This window comes from Mustelus asterias, chromosome 9, assembly GCF_964213995.1.
Source record: "Mustelus asterias chromosome 9, sMusAst1.hap1.1, whole genome shotgun sequence".
NCBI classification, from domain to species: domain Eukaryota; kingdom Metazoa; phylum Chordata; class Chondrichthyes; order Carcharhiniformes; family Triakidae; genus Mustelus; species Mustelus asterias.
Genome location: NC_135809.1, coordinates 21700619 through 21721044, shown reverse-complemented (window position 1 = coordinate 21721044; position 20426 = coordinate 21700619). Strand labels below are relative to the sequence as shown.

At 44.0% G+C, this 20426-nt stretch overlaps 1 protein-coding gene across 1 annotated transcript in view; it reads right to left on the bottom strand.

The window, feature by feature from the left end:
- The window catches only part of ppfia2 (PTPRF interacting protein alpha 2), a 411670-nt gene that overhangs the window by 108408 nt on the left and 282836 nt on the right, over positions 1–20426 (bottom strand). The window contains exon 12 of the mRNA XM_078221160.1: positions 11147–11238. Coding sequence (XP_078077286.1) covers positions 11147–11238 — 92 coding nt within the window. The remainder of the gene's footprint in view (positions 1–11146; positions 11239–20426) is intronic.

Sequence of the window (20426 nt, the reverse complement as noted above, 5' to 3'; positions counted from 1 at the left end):
ACAGGATTATGTGGCAAATGATAATCACTCATATTGATTTGCTGTCATCCCTAACTGAAATATGAGCATCTCCAAAATAGTGCCCTTGAACCCTTTCCCCATGTGATTTTTAAATTATGTCCTTCATTTCCTCAGGTCCTTCAAATATGAAGGTGTGTGTGGTGGAGGAAGTCAAAGAGTTTTCAGAGGATGTTGTGTAATCTGAGGAAGCACCATCATACAAATCATGCACATTCTTCACCAGTGCCGATATGTACAACTTGATGGAGTCTTCTAAGCAGTGGCTAAGTTGTCACATAGTGAGCCACAGATGAGCAGCAGCAAATACTGAAGCAGGGATTGCAATTTGGTTGAAAGGAACAGGATATTCCAAGCTCTGCTCAACTGGATATAAACGCTAACCCTTGGCTTAGCATTTATATTCTCAAATGAGGTATTGTCAACATTTCCAGAGGCAGAATGCACCATTGGAGAGCGATGGAGTCCATCTTTAGCATGTGCCATGATGCCACACACCTTTGTACTAATGTCAACTTCCATGGGAATAATAGCTGCCTGCATGGAGCTTCAATGAAGCAGGTAACCATGCATGCTTGCCCTCACCAATGCATTGCATACTCAGTCTTCTATATTCAATAGAACATAAGAACATAAAAAATAGGAGCAGGAGTAGGCCATCTAGCCCCTCAAGCCTGCCCCACCATTCAATAAGATCATGGCTGATCTGAAGTGGATCAGTTCCACTTACCCGCCTGATCCCTATAACCCCTAATTCCCTTACCGATCAGGAATCCATCTATCCATGATTTAAACATATTCAACGAGGTAGCCTCCACCACTTCAGTGGGCAGAGAATTCCAGAGATTCACCACCCTCTGAGAGAAGAAGTTCCTCCTCAACCCTGTTCTAAACTGACCCCTCTTTATTTTGAGGCTGTGCCCTCTAGTTCTAGTTTCCTTTCTAAGTGGAAAGAATCTCTCCACCTCTACCCTATCCAGCCCCTTCATTATCTTATAGGTCTCTATAAGATCCCCCCTCAGCCTTCTAAATTCCAATGAGTACAAACCCAATCTGCTCAGTCTCTCCTCATAATCAACACCCCTCATCTCTGGTACCAACCTGGTGAACCTTCTCTGCACTCCCTCCAAGGCCAATATATCCTTCCGCAAATAAGGGGACCAATACTGCACACAGTATTCCAGCTGCGGCCTCACCAATGCCCTGTACAGCTGCAGCAAGACATCTCTGCTTTTATATTCTATCCCCCTTGCGATATAGGCCAACATCCCATTTGCCTTCTTGATCACCTGTTGCACCTGCAGACTGGGTTTTTGCGTCTCATGCACAAGGATCCCCAGGTCCCTCTGCACAGCAGCATGTTGTAATTTCTTTCCATTTAGATAATAATCCAATTTGCTATTATTTCTTCCAAAGTGAATAACCTCGCATTTGTTAACGTTATACTCCATCTGCCAGATCCTCGCCCACTCACTCAGCCTGTCCAAATCTCTCTGCAGACCTTCTACGCCCTCCACACGATTCACTTTTCCACTTATCTTTGTGTCGTCTGCAAACTTTGTTACCCTACACTCAGTCCCCTCCTCCAGATCGTCTATATAAATGGTAAATAGTTGAGGCCCCAGTACCAATCCCTGCGGCACGCCACTAGTTACCATCTGCCAATCAGAAAAGCACCCATTTATTCCGACTCTCTGCTTCCTGTCGGATAGCCAATCCCCAATCCACGCTAACACCCTACCCCCAAATCCGTGTGACCCAATCTTCTTCAGCAACCTTTTGTGAGGCACCTTATCAAACGCCTTTTGGAAATCCAAAAACACCGCATCCACCGGTTCCCCTCCGTCAACCCCACTAGTCACATCTTCATAAAAATCCAACAAGTTCGTCAAGCACGACTTTCCCCTCATGAATCCATGCTGCGTCTGCTTAATCGAACCATTCTTATCCAGATGGCCTGCTATTTCTTCTTTAATGATGGATTCCAGCATTTTCCCAACTACAGATGTTAAGCTAACTGGCCTGTAGTTACCCGCCTTTTGTCTATTTCCTTTTTTAAACAGCGGTGTAACATTAGCCGTTTTCCAATCCGCCGGCACTACCCCAGAATCCAACGAATTTTGATAAATAACCACTAATGCATCCGCTATTACCTCTGACATTTCTTTCAGTACCCTGGGATGCATTCCATCCGGGCCTGGGGACTTGTCCGCCTTCAGTCCCGTTAGTCTACCAAGCACTGCCTCCCTGGTAACATTAATTGTATCGAGTACCTCTCCTCCTACCAACCCTCTATCGTCAATATTCGGTAAACTATTTGTGTCTTCCACCGTGAAGACCGACACAAAAAACTTATTTAAAGTTTCAGCCATTTCCTCATTTCTCACTATTAAATCCCCCCTCTCGTCCTCCAAGGGTCCAACATTCACTCTTGCCACTCTATTCCTTTTTATATATTTGTAATAGCTTTAACTATCATTTTTTATATTTAGAGCTAGCCTAGCTTAATAACCTATCTTTCCTTTCTTTATCGCTTTCTTAGTCGTTCTTTGTTGTTTCTTAAAGTTTTCCCAATCTTCCGATTCTCCACTATTTTTGGTCACTTTAATTTAATACTCTCCTTAATTTCCTTCGTTATCCACGGCTGGTTATCCCTTTTCTTACAGCCCTTCTTTATCACTGGAATATATTGTTGCTGAGTACTGAAAAGGATCTCCTTAAAAATCCTCCACTGTTCCTCAGCTGTCCTACCTACCAGTCTGCTCTCCCAGTCCACCTTAGCCAATTCAGCCCTCATCCTATCGTACTTCCCTCTGTTCAAACAGAGGACAGTGGTATGGGACCCTACTTTCTCCTCTTCCATTTGTATCAGAAATTCGACCATATTGTGATCACTTGACCCAAGAGGGTCCTTCACAAGAACATCCTTAATTCTACCTACCTCGTTACACATTACCAGATCTAAGATAACTCGTTCCCTTGTCGGTTCTGTAACATACTGTTCAAGGTAACTATCCCGACAGCATTCTAAGAACTCTTCCTCCATCCTACCCCTTCCAACTTGAGTCAGCCAAATAATAGAATGCAGGAAAGCCTCGTTTTAGCCATTCAGTGACTTGCTGAAGTGCAGCAAAGTAGTGTCCAACTTCTTTGCAGCAGCAAAATGTGGGCGGGCTATGAGAGTGAAGATACCTCCCCAACTCCCCCAGTCAGAGCCTCACATACTGATCCCTGATGCTGATGATCAAGTCTGAACCTGCACAGGTACATGGGCCATAAAACCCATAGCACATCCTCTACAAGCATCTCAGCTGTCTGAGCAAGGGACAGCAAGCAGCCTGCTCTTAGTTCTGCTGAAGCTACAAGGGTAGCACTATGTAGAAGTAGGAAGATGATTCACTTGAGTGCATTAAAATGTACTGAAAATGTTAATGAGCTACAAACTTTATTTCAAGTCTCCATTGTCCAGTCATCTCCATTGTTACTCTCCTCTGCCAAATGGCCTTCGGCTTTGCGAACAGTACGACCCGAGTGCGGCCAAAGAGTGTGAATGAAATGGAGAGATTATTGATTGTGGGAATTATTTATGTCGGTTGGGAGGTTGGTGGTGGTGTAGCGGGGGCGGGGGGGGGGGGGGGGGGGGGGCGCGTGGTGTGGTGGTGGTGGTGGTTGTACAGTGTGGCATGCAGTGGGTTCAGCATTGGTGTCATATAACTTCACCCATTCAGGTTACCTGCATCATGCCTGTATCAGTTTGTTGTGGATTTCTCTGGCAGCTAGTTGAGCGGCTACAGGCAGCCTGGCCTCATCATCCTGTTCTTTCTCATGCTTTGTTCTCTTCCACCTCTCCTCCCTTGAGGATGCAGAGCCATCATTACCTTCCTCCCCGTTCTGCTTCAGTCCTCTCTACAGTGCTATAATGAGCAAGGCAGAGCAGACCTTTGCCATTCTGGATATCCTTTCTCTGGAGGATTGTCCCAGATCTGTCCAGGCATCTGAATTCCACCTTCATCAATCCAAAGGTTTCCTCAATGACCAACTTGCGCTCATGTGACTCTAGTTGTACCTTTCCCTGATTCAGTCATTCCTCACAGGTATCATTAGCCAAGCCGGTTCGAATCCCAGCATGGCAGATAGTGGAATTTGAATTCAATTAAAAAAAATCTGGAATTAAGGATGACCATGAAACCATTGCCGATTGTTGGAAAAACTCATCTGGTTCACTGATGTCCTTTAGGGAAGGAAATCTCCCCTCCTTATCTGGTCTGGCCTGCATGTGACTCCAGAGCGGCAGCAATGTGGTTGACTCTCAACTGCCTTCAGGCAACTAGGGATGGGCAATAAATGCTGGCCAGACAGCGACGCCCATGTCCCACGAACGAATTAAAAGAAAATCCACTATATCAAGTCCCTCGGGATCTTATGGAGGCAATCCTGCCAAAAAAATTCAAAAGGCCGAATGAGCGTGAAAAAAGGAGAGAATCGTGCACATTAGGTGAGCTTCCAGTCGCAATCAGATGGCACTTCAAAAAAGAAATGAGGCAAAGTGTGATTCTCGCCTGTAGATGGAATGGCCGGGGTCCATTCACGCCAGGAAGCTGACTGCTCGAGAGCACGCTTGCACATGCAAGATCTCCCAGTGCCCTGAATAAAGTGTACACAGTGCCCTAGGAATCTGTCATTCCCCCCACCCCTCAAACATTGCAACACGGCCTCACAATTGCTCCCTGATCGTGACCCCCCCAATCGCCACCTCCAATCGCAACCTCCCCAGATCAAATGTCACCCCCGATTTTCCCCTCAGGCGATTGCTGCTCCCAATTCCCCCAACCGATTGCCGTCCCAATTCCCCCACTCCCCCCACTAATTGCTGCCCCCAGTTGCCACCTCGAGTTCCCCCACCCCAGGCGTTTGCTACCCCAATTCTGACGCCCCACCCCCCCTCCCGCTGATCATCATCCTGGAGATCCCCAATGCAGAGTACACAGTACCCTATGCCTTGCCTCCCCTTCAGGCCACACCCCCTTCAGGCCCCACTGATCCCCTTAGCCCACACCCCTTCCCTTAAGCCCTGTCCCTTTGCACTGCCAGGGTGCCAAGCTGGCAGAGCCAGGGTGCCAGGCTGGCACTGTCAGGAATCTGGGATGGAAGTGCCTAAGGGGTACTGCCTGCCCCTGCCCCCCCAGGGGGCTTCCCCATTGATGGGAGACCAAACGCGATCTTCACTGGTGAGGTTATATTTTGGCTATGGACCCAGGACACTTTTGGTGGAGTTTTTAAAATTAGACCTGAATGTGTGTAAAAAAAGGTACATAATCTCATTGGAATTGTCAAAGCCATCAAAGATCTACAAAACTGTTAAATAATGGTGCACACTGTTAAAGAACTGTGATGCTGGCAAAGAGCTCTCAAAGAACTGTAAAGTCGTCAAAGAACTCTTAAGCTGTCAAAGAACTGCCAAAGAGCTGTCAAAGCACTATTGAAACTCATTGGAACTGTCAAACCTCAGGAATTGTCAAATCTGTCAAGGGATTTAACTCTTTTTAAAAATGTGATGTTTAAGGACATCGGCCTGAGGGTTATCATTATAGGATTTGTGCGGTGTGACTGATTTTACAAACAAGTGGTGTGCCTGTTAAGTGTTCAATTAGTTATAGATAGAAATGTTTGTTTTCATAAGGGATCAAGTACTTAAGTGAAATGCTTGATTTCATGAGAGATTAGTTAAAGAACTTTCAATGTATTGGATTTTTAAAATCAGAAGTATATATTTTTAAATATCATCAATAGACATATTATTTTATGTCAGCATGGCTCCTGAGATTTGCCTAAGGTTTGCTCGAAGTGAGTTGGGATGGATGAAATAAGGGCAAAAGGTGTTGGCAGGGGCATAAGTTGGCATCAGTTGGCACTAAGTTGGCACAGGGGCTATAAAAGGCCATGGGAATATATGCCAGGCCTAGTTTGGCATCGGGAAAAAAAGGAAAGATAGATTATGAAAGTAAACCAGCACAAGATATAAAAACTGATAGTAAAAGTTTTTACAAATATATAAAATGGAAAAGAGTGGCTAAAGTAAATGTTGGTCCCTGAGAAGATGAGATGGGGGATTTAATAATAGGAAACGAGGAAATGGCCGAGGTCTTAAACAAGTTTTTTGTGTCGGTCTTCATAGTGGAGGACACAAATAGCTTACCAATAATTGACGGTCATGGGACTGTAGGGGGTGAGGACCTTAAAACGGTCACTATTACTAAAGAGGTAGTGCTGGGTAGGCGAATGGGACTAAAGGTAGACAAGTCCCCTGGTCCGGATGGAATGCATCCCAGGGTACGAAAAGAAACGGCAGAAGAAATAGCAAATGCATTAGATGTAATTTATCAAAATTCACTGGACTCTGGGGATGTGCCAGCTGATTGGAAAACAGCTAATGTAACGCCACTGTTTAAAAAAGGAGGTAGACAGGCCCGTTAGCTTAACATCCATAGTTGGGAAAATACTGGAATCTATCATTAAGGAAGAAATAGCAGGACACCTGGAAAAGAATGGTTCAATCAAGCAGATGCAACATGGATTCATGAAGGGAAAGTCATGCTTGACTAATTTACTGGAACTTTTTGAGGATATAACGAGTGCGGTTGACAGAGGGGAACCGGTGGATGTGGTGTATTTAGATTTCCAGAAGGCATTCGATAACGTGCCTCACAAAAGGTTGCTGCATAAGATAAAGGTACACGGAGTTGGGGGTAAAGTGTTAGAGTGGATTGAGGATTGGCTATCTAACAGAAAGCAGAGAGTCGGAATAAATGGGTGCTTTTCCGGTTGGCAATCAGTGACTAGTGGCGTGCTGCAGGGATCGGTGCTGGGGCCTCAACTATTTACCATATACATAGACGATCTGGAGGAGGGGACCGAGTGTAGGGTAACAAAGTTTGCGGATGGCACAAAGATGAGTGGGAAAGCAAATTGCGTGGAGGACACAGAGAGTCTGCAGAGAGATTTGGATAGGCTAAGTGAGTGGGCAAGGATCTGGCAGATGGAGTATAATGTTGGTAAGTGTGAGGTTATCCACTTTGGAAGGAATAATAGTAAAATGGACTATTATTTAAACGGTGAAAAATTACAACATACTACTGTGCAGAAGGACCTGGGGGTCCTTGCGCATGAATCACAAAAACTCAGTTTGCAGGTGCAGCAGGGAATCAAGAAAGCAAATGGAATGTTGGCCTTTATCACGAGAGGGATGGAGTATAAAAGCAGGGAGGTCATGCTGCAACTGTACAGGGTACTGGTGAGCCGCACCTAGAGTACTGTGTACAATTTTGGTCCCCTTATTTAAGAAAGGATATATTAGCTTTGGAGGGGGTACAGAGAAGGTTCATCAGGTTGATTCCAGAGATGAGGGGGTTAGCTTATGAGGAGAGATTGAGTAGACTGGGCCTGTACTCATTGGAGTTTAGAAGGTTGAGGGGAGATCTTATAGAGACATATAAGATAATGAAGGGGCTAGACAGGGTAGAAGCAGCGAGGTTGTTTCCACTTACAATGGAAACAAGAACTAGGGGGCATAGCCTCAAAATACGGAGGAGTCAATTTAGAACAGAGTTGAGGAGGAACTTCTTCTCCCAGAGGGTAGTGAATCTTTGGAATTCTCTGCCCAATGAAGCAGTAGAGGCTACCTTGTTAAATGTGTTTAAGTCACAGATAGATAGATTTCTAACCATTAAGGGAATTAAGGGTTATGGGGAGCGGGTGGGTAAGTGGAATTGAACCCACTATCAGATCAGCCATGATCTTATTGAATGGTGGAGCAGGCTTGAGGGGCTAGATAGCCTACTCCTGCTCCTATTTCTTATGTTCTTATGAGCCATGGGGGTAGTAGAGGGGGGGCAGGTATGAGGGGGCCGGGGTGGTGAGTGGGTGGCATAGTTTGGCATCAATGGGGCGTGATGAATTGTGGGAGTAAGGGGGTTTGAGGGGTGAGGGCAGTATTTAGTTGTATTTCATTTTTAATAACTTCAGTAAAGTACTGGAACACAGAGCCCGCCTCAGCATCCTACAGCCTCCAAATTCTGGGCACTTTCTCCTGGGTCAGGTACGTGGAGCCGGGAAATGTCATAATTCTGCACTCCAGCCCTACGAGTGAATAATTAATTTTATGCTCCGGCCCTGCGAATGAATATTTAGGTAATGATCTGCCTTTCTGGTATTGTTTTAGGGAGACATATTTCCCATGATACCAAGAGAACTCCCCATTCTTTCTTTGAATAGTGTCACAGAATCTTTTGCACCCATCTGAATAAACATTTTTGGTTTAATATCTCATCTGAACAATAGCATCTCACACAATGGAATACTCCATTGTAATGCATTGAAGTATCTGTGATGGGCATGTCCTGGATATGGTTTAACTCCACAACACCTTGACTCAGAGTTCAGCGTGGTATCAACTGAGCTAACTCCAAGCAGTTTAAAATACAAAAGAAAGGGTTTTGCAATTGTATTTTTAAATTATTTTATCTTAATAGTTTGATTTCTTTCAGAAGGCAAGAAAATGTTGGTTTAATATTAATCTCCCAGTTTAACTTGCTCTAACTTTATTATTTTTGAAGTAACCTGATAATTGTTTTTTCCCCATGGACTTGACAAGATGATAGGACCACTGCAGAGGACTTCCTGCTGAGTCCAGCTATGTAATACTATGGAAACAATAATTTGCTCTTATATTACCTGAGGGGGTTGCTTGCAAGTGACAATTACCTGGCCTGTCCCAAAGGGTGAAGCCAGTGAGCAACAGTTACCCTTGTTTGACAAAGAGGAAAAGAGAATACAAAAATATTCCAATTAGTTCCTTGGTCAATGTTGTGATAATTTGCTAATTAAAATAGTTAATTAAATTGCCTAGTACATACAGCAATTAATTACATCACTAATTTATTTTAATGATTAAATGGCTCAACTTAACTTAATTTATTAATTTAAATAATCCATATATTCAATTCATTTTATAAATAATCTGTTCCTTATTACGATTACTAATCTAATTGCACTCTTAATTATATATACTATTATACATATATGGGGAAAAAATTCATTTAAACAGAGATGGGGGTCTGGGCCTCGGCCATCATGTTTGAGCAGGTGGAAGGGCACACAAAATAAATTGTTCTCTGTAATTATTATTTTATTTTACACTAAACAATCGTCTGTTTGGCTCAGATCTACATAGTGTACTGCTTTTACCAATTGAGTCACCATGGAAACTCTAAGGCTGTCATTTTAAGAACAGTTATAGCTTCCTCATCACCAATGGTGTAGCTTAGTTCCCAAAACGTCCAGTCTACAGTGGGAGGAGTGGTGGTTGATATTTGAGAACAGCAAATTCCATTGAATAACCTCACTTCAAGCAATACAACTAGACTACATTAATTATTTGAGGCAGGCAACACCAAAGGCCCTTAGCTGTACAACCTGTATGATTTTCTTAATGATATCAATGAGGAAACCTGTGAGGTTCTCCCATACTGTCTGGTCCTAGAGAATTGACATACATCTGCAGAACACCACTTGAAGCGCAATGTGAACAAATTTTCCCCTCTACCTTTTTGAAAAGTTTGAATCAAGTATATGTGCATTTGGTATGTTTATAAATTGGTGGGGTGGGCCTGGGTAAGATGCTCTTTCAGAGAGTCAGTACAGACTCGATGGACCAAATGGCCTCCTTCTGCATTGTAGGGATTCAATGGATTCTATGACTATCCAATCATTACACTCTTTACTCCTAAATATAAAATTTATAATGTAATACACTAAGAAGAAATTCAACAATCTAAAAAACATGAAACAAAATACATTAAGGTGCCATACCCATTTTTTAGTTTTGCTGATAACTCATCATCAGCTCACAGCTCCCTCTTGTTATGTTCCGAGTGCTTAGACCTTGATTATTTTGCTATGTTTCTGCACATCTGCAGCCTGACATTACAGTGCATCTATATGTAACTGTGCTGCCCATCAGTAGCATTTGATGGAATGGTCATAGTAACAACATACACGATGTTGATAAAGTGATGCCATTATACATATTGACTACTCTTATAAACAAAATGACCCTTTAGTAAAAAAGTCCATTGATAAAATAGAATTTAAAATACATCAGAAATATTAGAACATGTACGGAAGAGACAGAGATAAAGCTTATATTTGTAGAAAGAAGCAGCAAATAAGTGAAAAACTTGACAGCAAATAGAGAGGCAACACGGAAATTGTTTCAGAATCATGCATTCAGAATTTGCAAACGAGACAAAAAGAAATAAAGTGTTTAACACAAGAGATCACCGTGACACAAGGTTTGGAAGTTTTCCAAAACGTAGCCAGTGATGCCACAACGACCTAACGCAGGACTTGAGCCCATGTAGGATGCAGGAACATTAGCAGCATTTTACTGGCAGAGGCCAATTAAGAAGCTGCTGCCAGAACTGTTGCTCAACTGAGGATGGCAGCCCTCTTCCACAGCTCCTGCCCTATCACTGAGCCTGCAATTTTGCAGCCTTAAAAGTGCCACTGCTAGATATGGCTACTGCGGTGGATTCAGGAAGAAATGTTGAGATCCCTTGAAGGACAGGTAGGATTTTAAATGTAATTTCCCAGGGCCAAAAATAGCAGACTCCAGCATCCAGGCACTCTTCAGTGCTAGCACCGGTGCTGCTGGAAGCCTGACAGGATGCCCTCATAGTTTATCTGGTAGTCTCCCTATGTAGCAGCAGCCCCTTCTGACATGGGGAAAATGCCAGTGGGGTTGGAAAGTGATTAATGAATTGGCTTAATTGGCTATCTATTGACCAGAGATGGACTGCTGAGATTCACACCATTGAGAAAATCATGTGTCAAGGGAAGACTTTGGGTTCACTTTGAGTCACCTTCTACTGGCACTTTACAAGGCCTCCTGAATCACAACCTATCTCCAGGGCTAGTAAAATCCAAGGTGAAAGACATATACATGAAGAGAAAGAGACACACATTTTATTTTTATCAATTAGCCTTGTAGATTAATTATTCCATATCATGGTGCGGTTTTAAAAAATAATACAGGTACTTGCCAATAATTGACATTTTATTTTCAGGTTACCTGGAAATGGCTGGGTCCAACAAAGCAACAGATTGCATTTTCATTTGTTGAACTTCAGAGTGAAATTTTTCAACTTCTTCTGCTAATCGTTCCTGTAAAGAACAATAATTAAGTAGGTTTCAACACCGAAACATAAGTTTTTAATGATACTTCAAAGTGTCAACAGGGCCATAATTGTTGGGAACTTCAACTACCCTAAAATCAGTTGGGATATGAACAGTGTGAAGAGCACAGAGGATGCAAAATTCACGTGGTGCCTTTCTAAAGGCCTTTTGCCTCTATGCGGTCCGTATCCCTCTATTCCTTGCCCGTCCATGTATCTGTCAAGATGCCTGTAAGAGGAAGTTTAGAATAACTTGGGACTAAAAGACCAACAAGTCAGAGTAGGTTAATTTAGAGTGAAGTCACTAAGTGTCTGGAATATATTTTATAAAGGCACTGTTTGCATAGAGACACATATAACCACTGTTAGAGAATTTATACATGTATTTTTGAAAACATATTATATGCTGTATTAAAAGCATATACCTTGGCCAAAAACACACTGCTCTAAGGCATGATGGGTTGTAGTCCAATAAAAAGAACCACATTCTTTGGAACAATACAGCTACTGAGTGAAGGGAAAAAGCAATTCTTATCAGTAACTCTAGATGGTCCAAATGAATAGAATATTCACTAAGCCAAGGACAGTACTACAGATCTCAGATAGGCGAATGAATAGGTCATACATTACACCAGATAAGAGTTGTCTAGTAAGCATCATGAGACTGAGAAAGACTCTTGCAGTCCACAAATTCACATAATCCCATGCTGTCAGAGGGTGAATGTTATTGGCCAAAGTAAGTAATCCGTACTATTAATGATCGGCTTATACCTGGCTGAGGTGAGCAGAGGGGTGGGCAAATGACTTTTGAAAATTGTATAATTGTAATACTGAGAGAAATGTAATTTCAGAATGATTTGGAACTGCCTCAAATCTCTCTCATTCATTCGTTGACCAGGGCTGGAAAATAAATAAATTTATTTAACTAGAATACTATCTCCGCAAGTCTTTGTGTTAGCTGAGCTGTAATTAAGTGAAAGCCAGTTTAATACTTAGCCTCTGAAAAAAGCTCCAACAATGCCACTTAAACATTGCTATTGTATTTGCTTCTACCACTTCCTCTGGCAGCGCATTCCAGGCACTTACCTCCTTTGCGTAAAAAACCTGCCTCCCACATCTCCTTTAAATTTTCCCCATTTTACCTGAAACCTATGTCCCCTAGTAATTGACATTACTACCTTGGGAAATTTGGGAAGACAAATTTTACAAGCTGAAAGATGAGCTGGCAATTGTGGACAGGATACAGCTTTTAGAAAGAAAAGCTATGTCAAAGCAGTGAGTGGCATTCACACTTGAAATTCTGAATTTCCCAGGAAGGAAAAGAGTGCTGCTGCAAAATCCAGCAACATAAAGGCCAAGATAAAGCACAAAAAGAAAGCTTATGACAGTCACAAAAGACTTAATATTGTATAAAGGAATATAGAAAATACAGGGGTGAAGTAAAAATGGAAATTAGGAAAGCAAAGAGAGGATACGAAAAATACTGGCTGCCCTCGCCTCAAAACCAGTGAATCTCACCAGAGGTCAATGGACCTTTGCATGGTCCGCCCCTCTGCCCGCTACAATTCCCATAACAGGCAGGACGGGAGAATTCTGGCCAAGATGTTATACCGATACATTAAGAGCAAGGGAATAACTAATAAAAAATAGGGCCCATCAAAGACATCGATAGTAACTTGTGGGTTGATTCAGAAGATGTGGGGAGGATTCTCAATGAGTACTTTGTCTCTGTTTTCATGAAGGAGAAAGATGATTCAGACATTCTAACTAAAGAAGCGGAGTGTGAAATATTAGATGCAATGAGCATAGTGAGAGAGGAAGTACTGAGGGACTGGCATCTTGAATGTGGGTACATCACCAGGGCCAGGTGGATTGTATCCCATGCTTTGAAAGGAAGCCAGGGAAGAAATAACAGATTCTCTGAGGTTCCTTTTCCAATCCTTACTAGATATAGGTGAGGTACCAGAGGATTGGAGGTCTTTAAATGTTGTACCATTATTTAAAAAGCGTGTGAGGGATAGGCCAAAAAACTATCAGCCAGTCAGTCTGACTTCGGCGGTGGGCAAATTATTGGAAACAATTCTGAGAGGCAGAGAAAACTGTCACTCAGAGATAGTCAGCATGGTTTTGTTAATGGTAGAGTGTGTCTTACTAACTTAATTTTTTTTGAGGAAATAACAGAGAGGATTGATGAAGGTAGTGCAGTGGATGTTGGCTACATGGATTTCAGTAAGGCAGACTGATCAAAAAAGGGAGATCATAGAAACCCTACAGTGCAGAAGGAGGCCATTCGGCCCATCGAGTCTGCACCGACCACAATCCCACCCAGGCCCTACCCCCACATATTTTACCCGCTAATCCCTCTAACCTACACATCCCAGGACTCTAAGGGGCAATTTTTTAACCTGGCCAATCAACCTAACCCGCACATCTTTGGACTGTGGGAGGAAACCGGAGCACCCGGAGGAAACCCACGCAGACACGAGGAGAATGTACAAACTCCACACAGACAGTGACCCGAGCCGGGAATCGAACCCGGGACCCTGGAGCTGTGAAGCAGCAGTGCTAACCACTGTGCTACCGTGCCGATCTTGTGGAATACAGGGGAAGATGGCAGATTGGATCCAAAATTGGCTCCGTGACAGGAAATAAAGGGTAATAGCTAATTGGATGATTTTGTGAATGGAAAAGTTTCCAGTGGTGTTCCACAGGGTTCAGTGTTGGGGCCCTTGATGTTTGTTATATATGTTAATGATTTAGACTTAAATGTGGGTGGCAAATTTGCAGTTGATACAAAAAATAGCCATGTAGTTGATAGTGAGGAGGGTAGCTGTCGACTCCAGAATGATACCAATGATTTTGTTGAGTAGAAAAGGGAAGTGGAAAATAAAATTCAATCCAGAAAAATGTGAGGTAATGCAGTTGGGAAGGGCAACCAACGCAAGGGGATACTCAATAAACGGGAAGGTATTTAGAGGGTATGAGGAAGTGAGAGACCTTGGAGTGCATGCTTCCAGGTCCTTGAAGGTGGCCTGACAGGTGGACAAGATGGTCAAGAAAACATATGGAATGCTTTCCTTTATTGTGTGAGGTACTGCATACAAAAGCCGGGGTTTAATGATAGAACTGTATAAAACCCTGGTTCGGCCATAGCTGGAGTTTTGTGTCCAGTTCTGATCACCACATTACAGGAAGGACATAATTGCTCTGGAGAGAGTGCAGAGGGGATTTACAAAAATATTGCCAGGACTTGAAAATTGCAGCTATGAGGAGAGTTTGGAAAGGCTCGTGTTGTTCTCTTAGAACCAAGGAGGCTATGATGTGACCTAATTGAGGTGCACAAAATTATGAGAGACCTAGAGAGACCAGACAGAAAATGCTTGTTTCTCCTAGCCGAGGGGTCAATTACTAGGGGGAATAGATTTAGAGTGACTGGTAGGGGGATTAGAGGTGACATGAGGAAAAGGCTTTTCAGTCAGAGGGTGTTAGGCAACTGGAATTCACTGCCTAATTTGGCCAAATGCTTAACTCATTTAAAAGGTACCAGATATCTGCATCTGAAGTGCTGTAACCTGCAAGGCTATGGCCCAGGTGCTGGAAAATGGGATTAAAATGAACGGTTGGCTTCTTTTATCTCTTTTTGGCCAGCACAGTCACAATAAGCTGAATGGCCTCCTTTTTTTGCTATGGTTCTAGTGAATAGTGCAAATGTTATAGCAACACCATAACTAAGGGGAATATAAGTGTTACTCTGCTTCAACAATCTCTGAAACCTGGAAAGGTTTAAGTGCATTTAAATTTATCAGTGCCTCCAGGAATGTCATTTTGAAAGGCGCTGGCAGGTGAAGTGAAATAAATCTTTTACTATTGGTTTGATTATGAGATAGATGACTGCTCATATTTATCATATATTTCATTAAATAATGCCATAGCAATTTTGTATAATAACTCCATTGCAATACTGTACAGTCCTTCAGTGACAATGTAGTCAGTTTTTAATCTAAAAGCTGTTTTGCGAAGTGATAATTTTTTTGATTCAGATTTTAGAAATACTCTTAGATTTACTATTTGAGGTGTTGAACCAATAACAGAAAGGTACAGTTAAATTCTTGCCTCATTTGTGATTTGACTTGATTATTAAGAATTTCTAAATTATTAACATACTGGAAATATCTTGTGGATATAAATAAGTAGCACATTTAACTCAAAGGCCTGGACTTTTATGACCTGACCATCTGGGAGCAAGTGACTTGAGGTCAGATGGAACCTAGATATTAGCATTTCCCTTTAACTCCACAGCATGCATCTAGCATCATTGATTAGTTCCCCACCTGCAAGTCAGTCTTGTTGGCAGGATGGGGAATTGATCAGTGAAAGTCACAGAACCAGGTAAGTTCCCATGGGGCTGCAGGATGGGGGGTTGACCCTGAAAGATGCAGTGGATATCAGAAGTCAACTAGGGAGAGTGGGGCGATCATGGGGAATGATGCTAATCCTGGAATCTTATGGAATGGGCATGAATCACGGGGTTGTGAAGTGGGGATGGCTAGGGAGCTGAGGTTGGAAGCCTGGGGAGTGGAATGTGGGGCTTCAGTGTAAGTTGGTGGGGGAATCAGAGGGGAGGGAGGTTGAGAACCTGGGTTGGGAGGTTGGAAACCTGTGGGGGGAGATGTCAGATGCTTTGGATGGGTGGGGAAATTGGAGGCCTTGTGGAGAAGGACAGGGGTAAAGGAGTTGTGAGGGGGGATGCTGCCTGATCACAGGAATTACATTGGCAGGCACACTGGATGAAGGAGATAGGTGTAAAGTCACTCACCTCTTTGGTTTGTCAATACCGTAACTAGTTGCCTGAAGCTCAGGAAACCCAGCTGATCAGTTAACTGTGCATAGCTGAATGACAATTGGGCTGACAGACTAATTATCATACTTAACATGTCAACACACCTCCTTGGAGCAGATTGGTCACAGTCCACCTTCCTGCCTCAGTTAAAGCTGAGAGTGAGTGGGTTGGTGGAAGATTTGGGTGGAAATCCAATCTTAATCTATCTACTCAACCCAAACCTGACCATTTAATAAGGTCAGTGGAGACAAGGTGGGGGAGAGATATGTCGGCTAATTAAAAAAATAAAAAATCATAGGCTGAATTTTATGGGGTAGGGACAAATTGCTTCATCTCATCCCCGGTAGAAAAATCGGTTGTGAGCGGACCAACTTTAGAAAAAAGCCTGACCCGCAACAATAAAACACTGAGGACAAGCCTTAACATTCATGGGACATCGTTCACTAGGCCAACATTTATTGCCCTTCCATAATTGCCCTTGAGAAGGTGGTGGTGTGCTGCCTTCTTGAACCACTGCAGTCTAGGTGGTGTAGGTACATCCACATTGCTCTTAGGGAGGGAGTTCCAGGAATTTGACCCAGCAACAGTCAAAGAACTGCAATATATTCCCAAGTCAGGATGGTGAGTGGTTTGGAAGGGAACTTCCAGTTGGTGGTGTTCCCCTTTGTCTGCTGCCCTTGTCCTTCAAGATGATGTTCTTCAGGCCACACCTCCCCCCAGCCCCCAACACCTTGGCACTGCCCAGTGCCCAGTGGGCAGTGCAAGGGTGCCAGGCTGGCACTGCCAGGGTGCCAGGCTGGCACTGCCCAAGGGGCACTGCCCGGCCCTGTCCCTGACCACCCGGGGGGCTTCAATGGCCTCCAATCCCACCGGTGAGGCCATCACATCAGGTCCCGTTGGTGGGGACAACACTTGAGGGGTGATTCTCCCATTCCGTCACGCTAATTTTCAAGCGCAGCAAGGTGGGAGAATCCCATGGCTGGCATACTTGCGATTCATGCATACGTTCCCGCCGTGAGCGCACCTCCAATTGCTGGATTTCTAACGCCATCAGATCTGCACTGGAAACCGGCAGAAAGACCAGATAAGTCATTTTAATATATTTTAAATCTGTTTTTAATGTAATCAGTGGGCCTGTGACTGAATTCTCCTGGCCCGCTAGCCTCTCCCACCACCCTAGAGCATTTCACTCTTTGGGGGTTTACAGAAGGTCTCCACTTTCGGGGAACTAATAGGTCAACCTCGCTGGAGTGAGGGGCGCAATTGGGCCCCCGTGGGGGTTCGGGTGGGGGGGGGCCGCTGGGCATGGGTGCCCTGGCAGTGCCCAGGGGGCACCATAGCACTGCCCACCAAGCATAGGGCAGTGCCAAGGGAGCAGGGCATATGGGAGCAGTGCCTCGGAGGGGCGATCAGTGGGGGTGGGGAGTCCGGCTGCCGTTCTGCCATTGGGATCAGTCGGGGCAGGAGGGAAGCCAGTGATTGAGGCAGGTGGGAGGGGGAGAGGGAGGGAGGAGCATCAGCCAGGAGGGCGTCTGCCAGGGAGGTGGTCAGCCGGGGGGGGGTCTGTCACCCAGGGGGTCAGTACTGTGGGGGTGATCATCATTGGCAGGGGGCTGCAGATCGGGGTCGGCTGGGGGGGTCTGCCTATTGGGGGGGTCGGCACTGCCTGCGTGGGGGGGGGTGACGGGGAGAACTGTGGCGAGGGGGGATGGAGATTGGGGTGCTCTGGGATGGGGGAGCTTGGGACTCGGCCTGGGAATGGTCCGGGGAGCCGGGATCGGGCATGGGAGCTTGGCGGGGGGCAGCACTGCGGGGGTGCCCGGTTGGCCAGCAATCAATTTGGCCAGTAAACTGGAGGATGGCAGTTTGGGGCCACTGCTCATGCGCAGAGGCCCGCTGGTTTCAGCCTTCTGGGTGGGAATAGCCCCCTCCCCCCTGAAATCTAATGATATTCAGGCTGGTGGCCTCTGCAGTACAGAATGTGGGAAATTCTAGTGTGAACTCCCACTGAAAAAAACAACGTTAATTATACTCCATGCAAATTTTTTTGGGAGAATTCTGCCCATCAATCCTTGTCGGTGAGAACTTCGAACTGTGAGAAGGTAAGTGCAAGTAAGCCCAGACGGTAGTGTCTGGGACTCACTAATTATATTTAGATAAGGTTATAAACATTGAAATTAGCTTTGTGCCCATTGTGGATCCATCCAATCCATCCCACAATATACAGAAATTACTTGGAGTTAGAGATTTGAGGAACGACACCAAATTATAGAAACATATAAATAGGCTTGCAAAGTGGTTGGAGAAATGGCAATCAAAATCCAATATAGTGAAGTTTAAGGTATGAAGGAGTTCATTTTGGTGAGAGAAATAATGAGGTTACTTATTCCTTGGAAAGCTGGTGACCAGAGGGTGATGTAGGGTGCTAATTCGGCTAATAAACACATAACCATAGACTTAGGAACACTAACAGAACACTAACTTTAGAATGAATGATCTTGGACTCTGGGAACGTAAGCCAGCCAGGGCTGTTGTCACAGAAGACAGCTCTGAATGATTAACAAATATTTCTCATTTAAAACAAGTAATTTGAATTTACAAGATGGATGTGTTTTGCTTTTGGTTACATTTGTGAAACTTCAATCAGTGACAAAATACAGCAGGCCCTGGTAGGGCAATAATGCTATCAGCAGTGGTCGGGAACAAGATGGCTATCAATGCTCGCCTTATAAATAGGGTCATACAACTCCGGGAGATAACGCAGGTGGCGAGCAGACATAAAGAATTTCTCAGGGTCAGATGAGAATCACGTGGGTTCAATTCGGTGGGAATCATTCTCCCATTTCACTGTCCAGAGTCCCATATTGCTGGGCAACAGAAGGGAGGTAACGAGCATAATTTAATAACAAATGAACTCCCATTAGGTCATGATGTACATTGTTATTGGCTGGAGTTAATGACAGGATGATTATTGACTGATTTGTATTAGTGTTTACTGGATAATGCCCATCGGAAAGGTGAGCAATATGATTTTGGGAATGTATAATTGCCTTCACAAGGGCATTGTTCTTCAGACTGATATCTGGTTGCCCACATTCTATACCTTGAGTGCAGGGCTTCCTCATATCATTCTCCCATTCGATCGTTTGGTTAAATAAAGTTACATCTTCAAAATCAGTACACTTCATTATGAGTCTTTTTATTAGCTTTAGCAGCTATACATAGCCTCAAGAGGAAATGTTCGTCTACAGAAGGGTTCCGGGAAAGGCCAGCGATCGGAGACCAGTGATGCAGGGACCAGTGCACATGCGCCGATTTCTGAACTGACAGATTGGCGCATGTGCAGGGGCCCACTCAGCATTAAGCTGCCGGCCTCTCAAGCGGGAATAGGCCCTGACCCTGACTTACCAGAGTGAATCAAGCTGAGGCACTCTGCAATGATCAGTGTCGGAGATTTGTTCTGGTAAGTATGCCCAAAAGCGGGCGGTGAATACTTCCTTTTTCACACCCGTTGGGAGAATCCATTGTCACTGTCAACCTGATTGAAAAAATATTTTCTTCACTGTAAAACCTCACTCATTTTTACTGTATGAATGCGAGGGGTGATGTCGCAAGCTTCTTTTCCACTTTTTGAGCGTAAATTAACTTTTTGTTTAAATTAACCCTTAAATTAACTATAACAAAGATAATGCTGAATTTATATAGAATTTTGCTTCATGCATCTTTGGAGTACCTTGCGCAGTTCTGGTCACTAGGCCACCATGAGGGCATTGAAACACTGGGGAAAGTCCAGAAGGTTTGTAAGAGCCTTACAGTGTACAATTCTGGTCACCCTATCATCGAAAGGATATTATTAAACTAGAAAGAGTGCAGAAAAGATTTACTCGGGTGCTACCAGGATTTGATGGTTTGAGTTATAAGGAGAGGCTGGATCGACTGGAATTCTTTTCCCTGGAGCATAGGCGACTTAGGGATGATCTTAGAGAAGTCTATAAAATAATGAGAGGCATAGATCAGTTAGATAGTCAATATCTTTTCCCAAAGGTAGGGGAGTCTAAAACTAGAGGGCAGAGGGCATAGATTTAAGGAGAGAGGGAAGAGATACAAAAGGGTCCAGAGGGGCAGTTTTTTCACACAGAGGGTGGTGAGTGTCTGGAGCAAGCTGCCAGAGATAGTAGTAGAGGTGGGTACAATTTTGTCTTTTAAAAAGCATTTAAACAGTTACATGGGTAAGATGGGTATAGAGGGATATGGACCAAATGCAGGCAATTGGGACTAGCTTAGTGGTTAAAAAAAAAGGGCGGCATGATCAAGTTGGGTCAAAGGGCCTGTTTCCA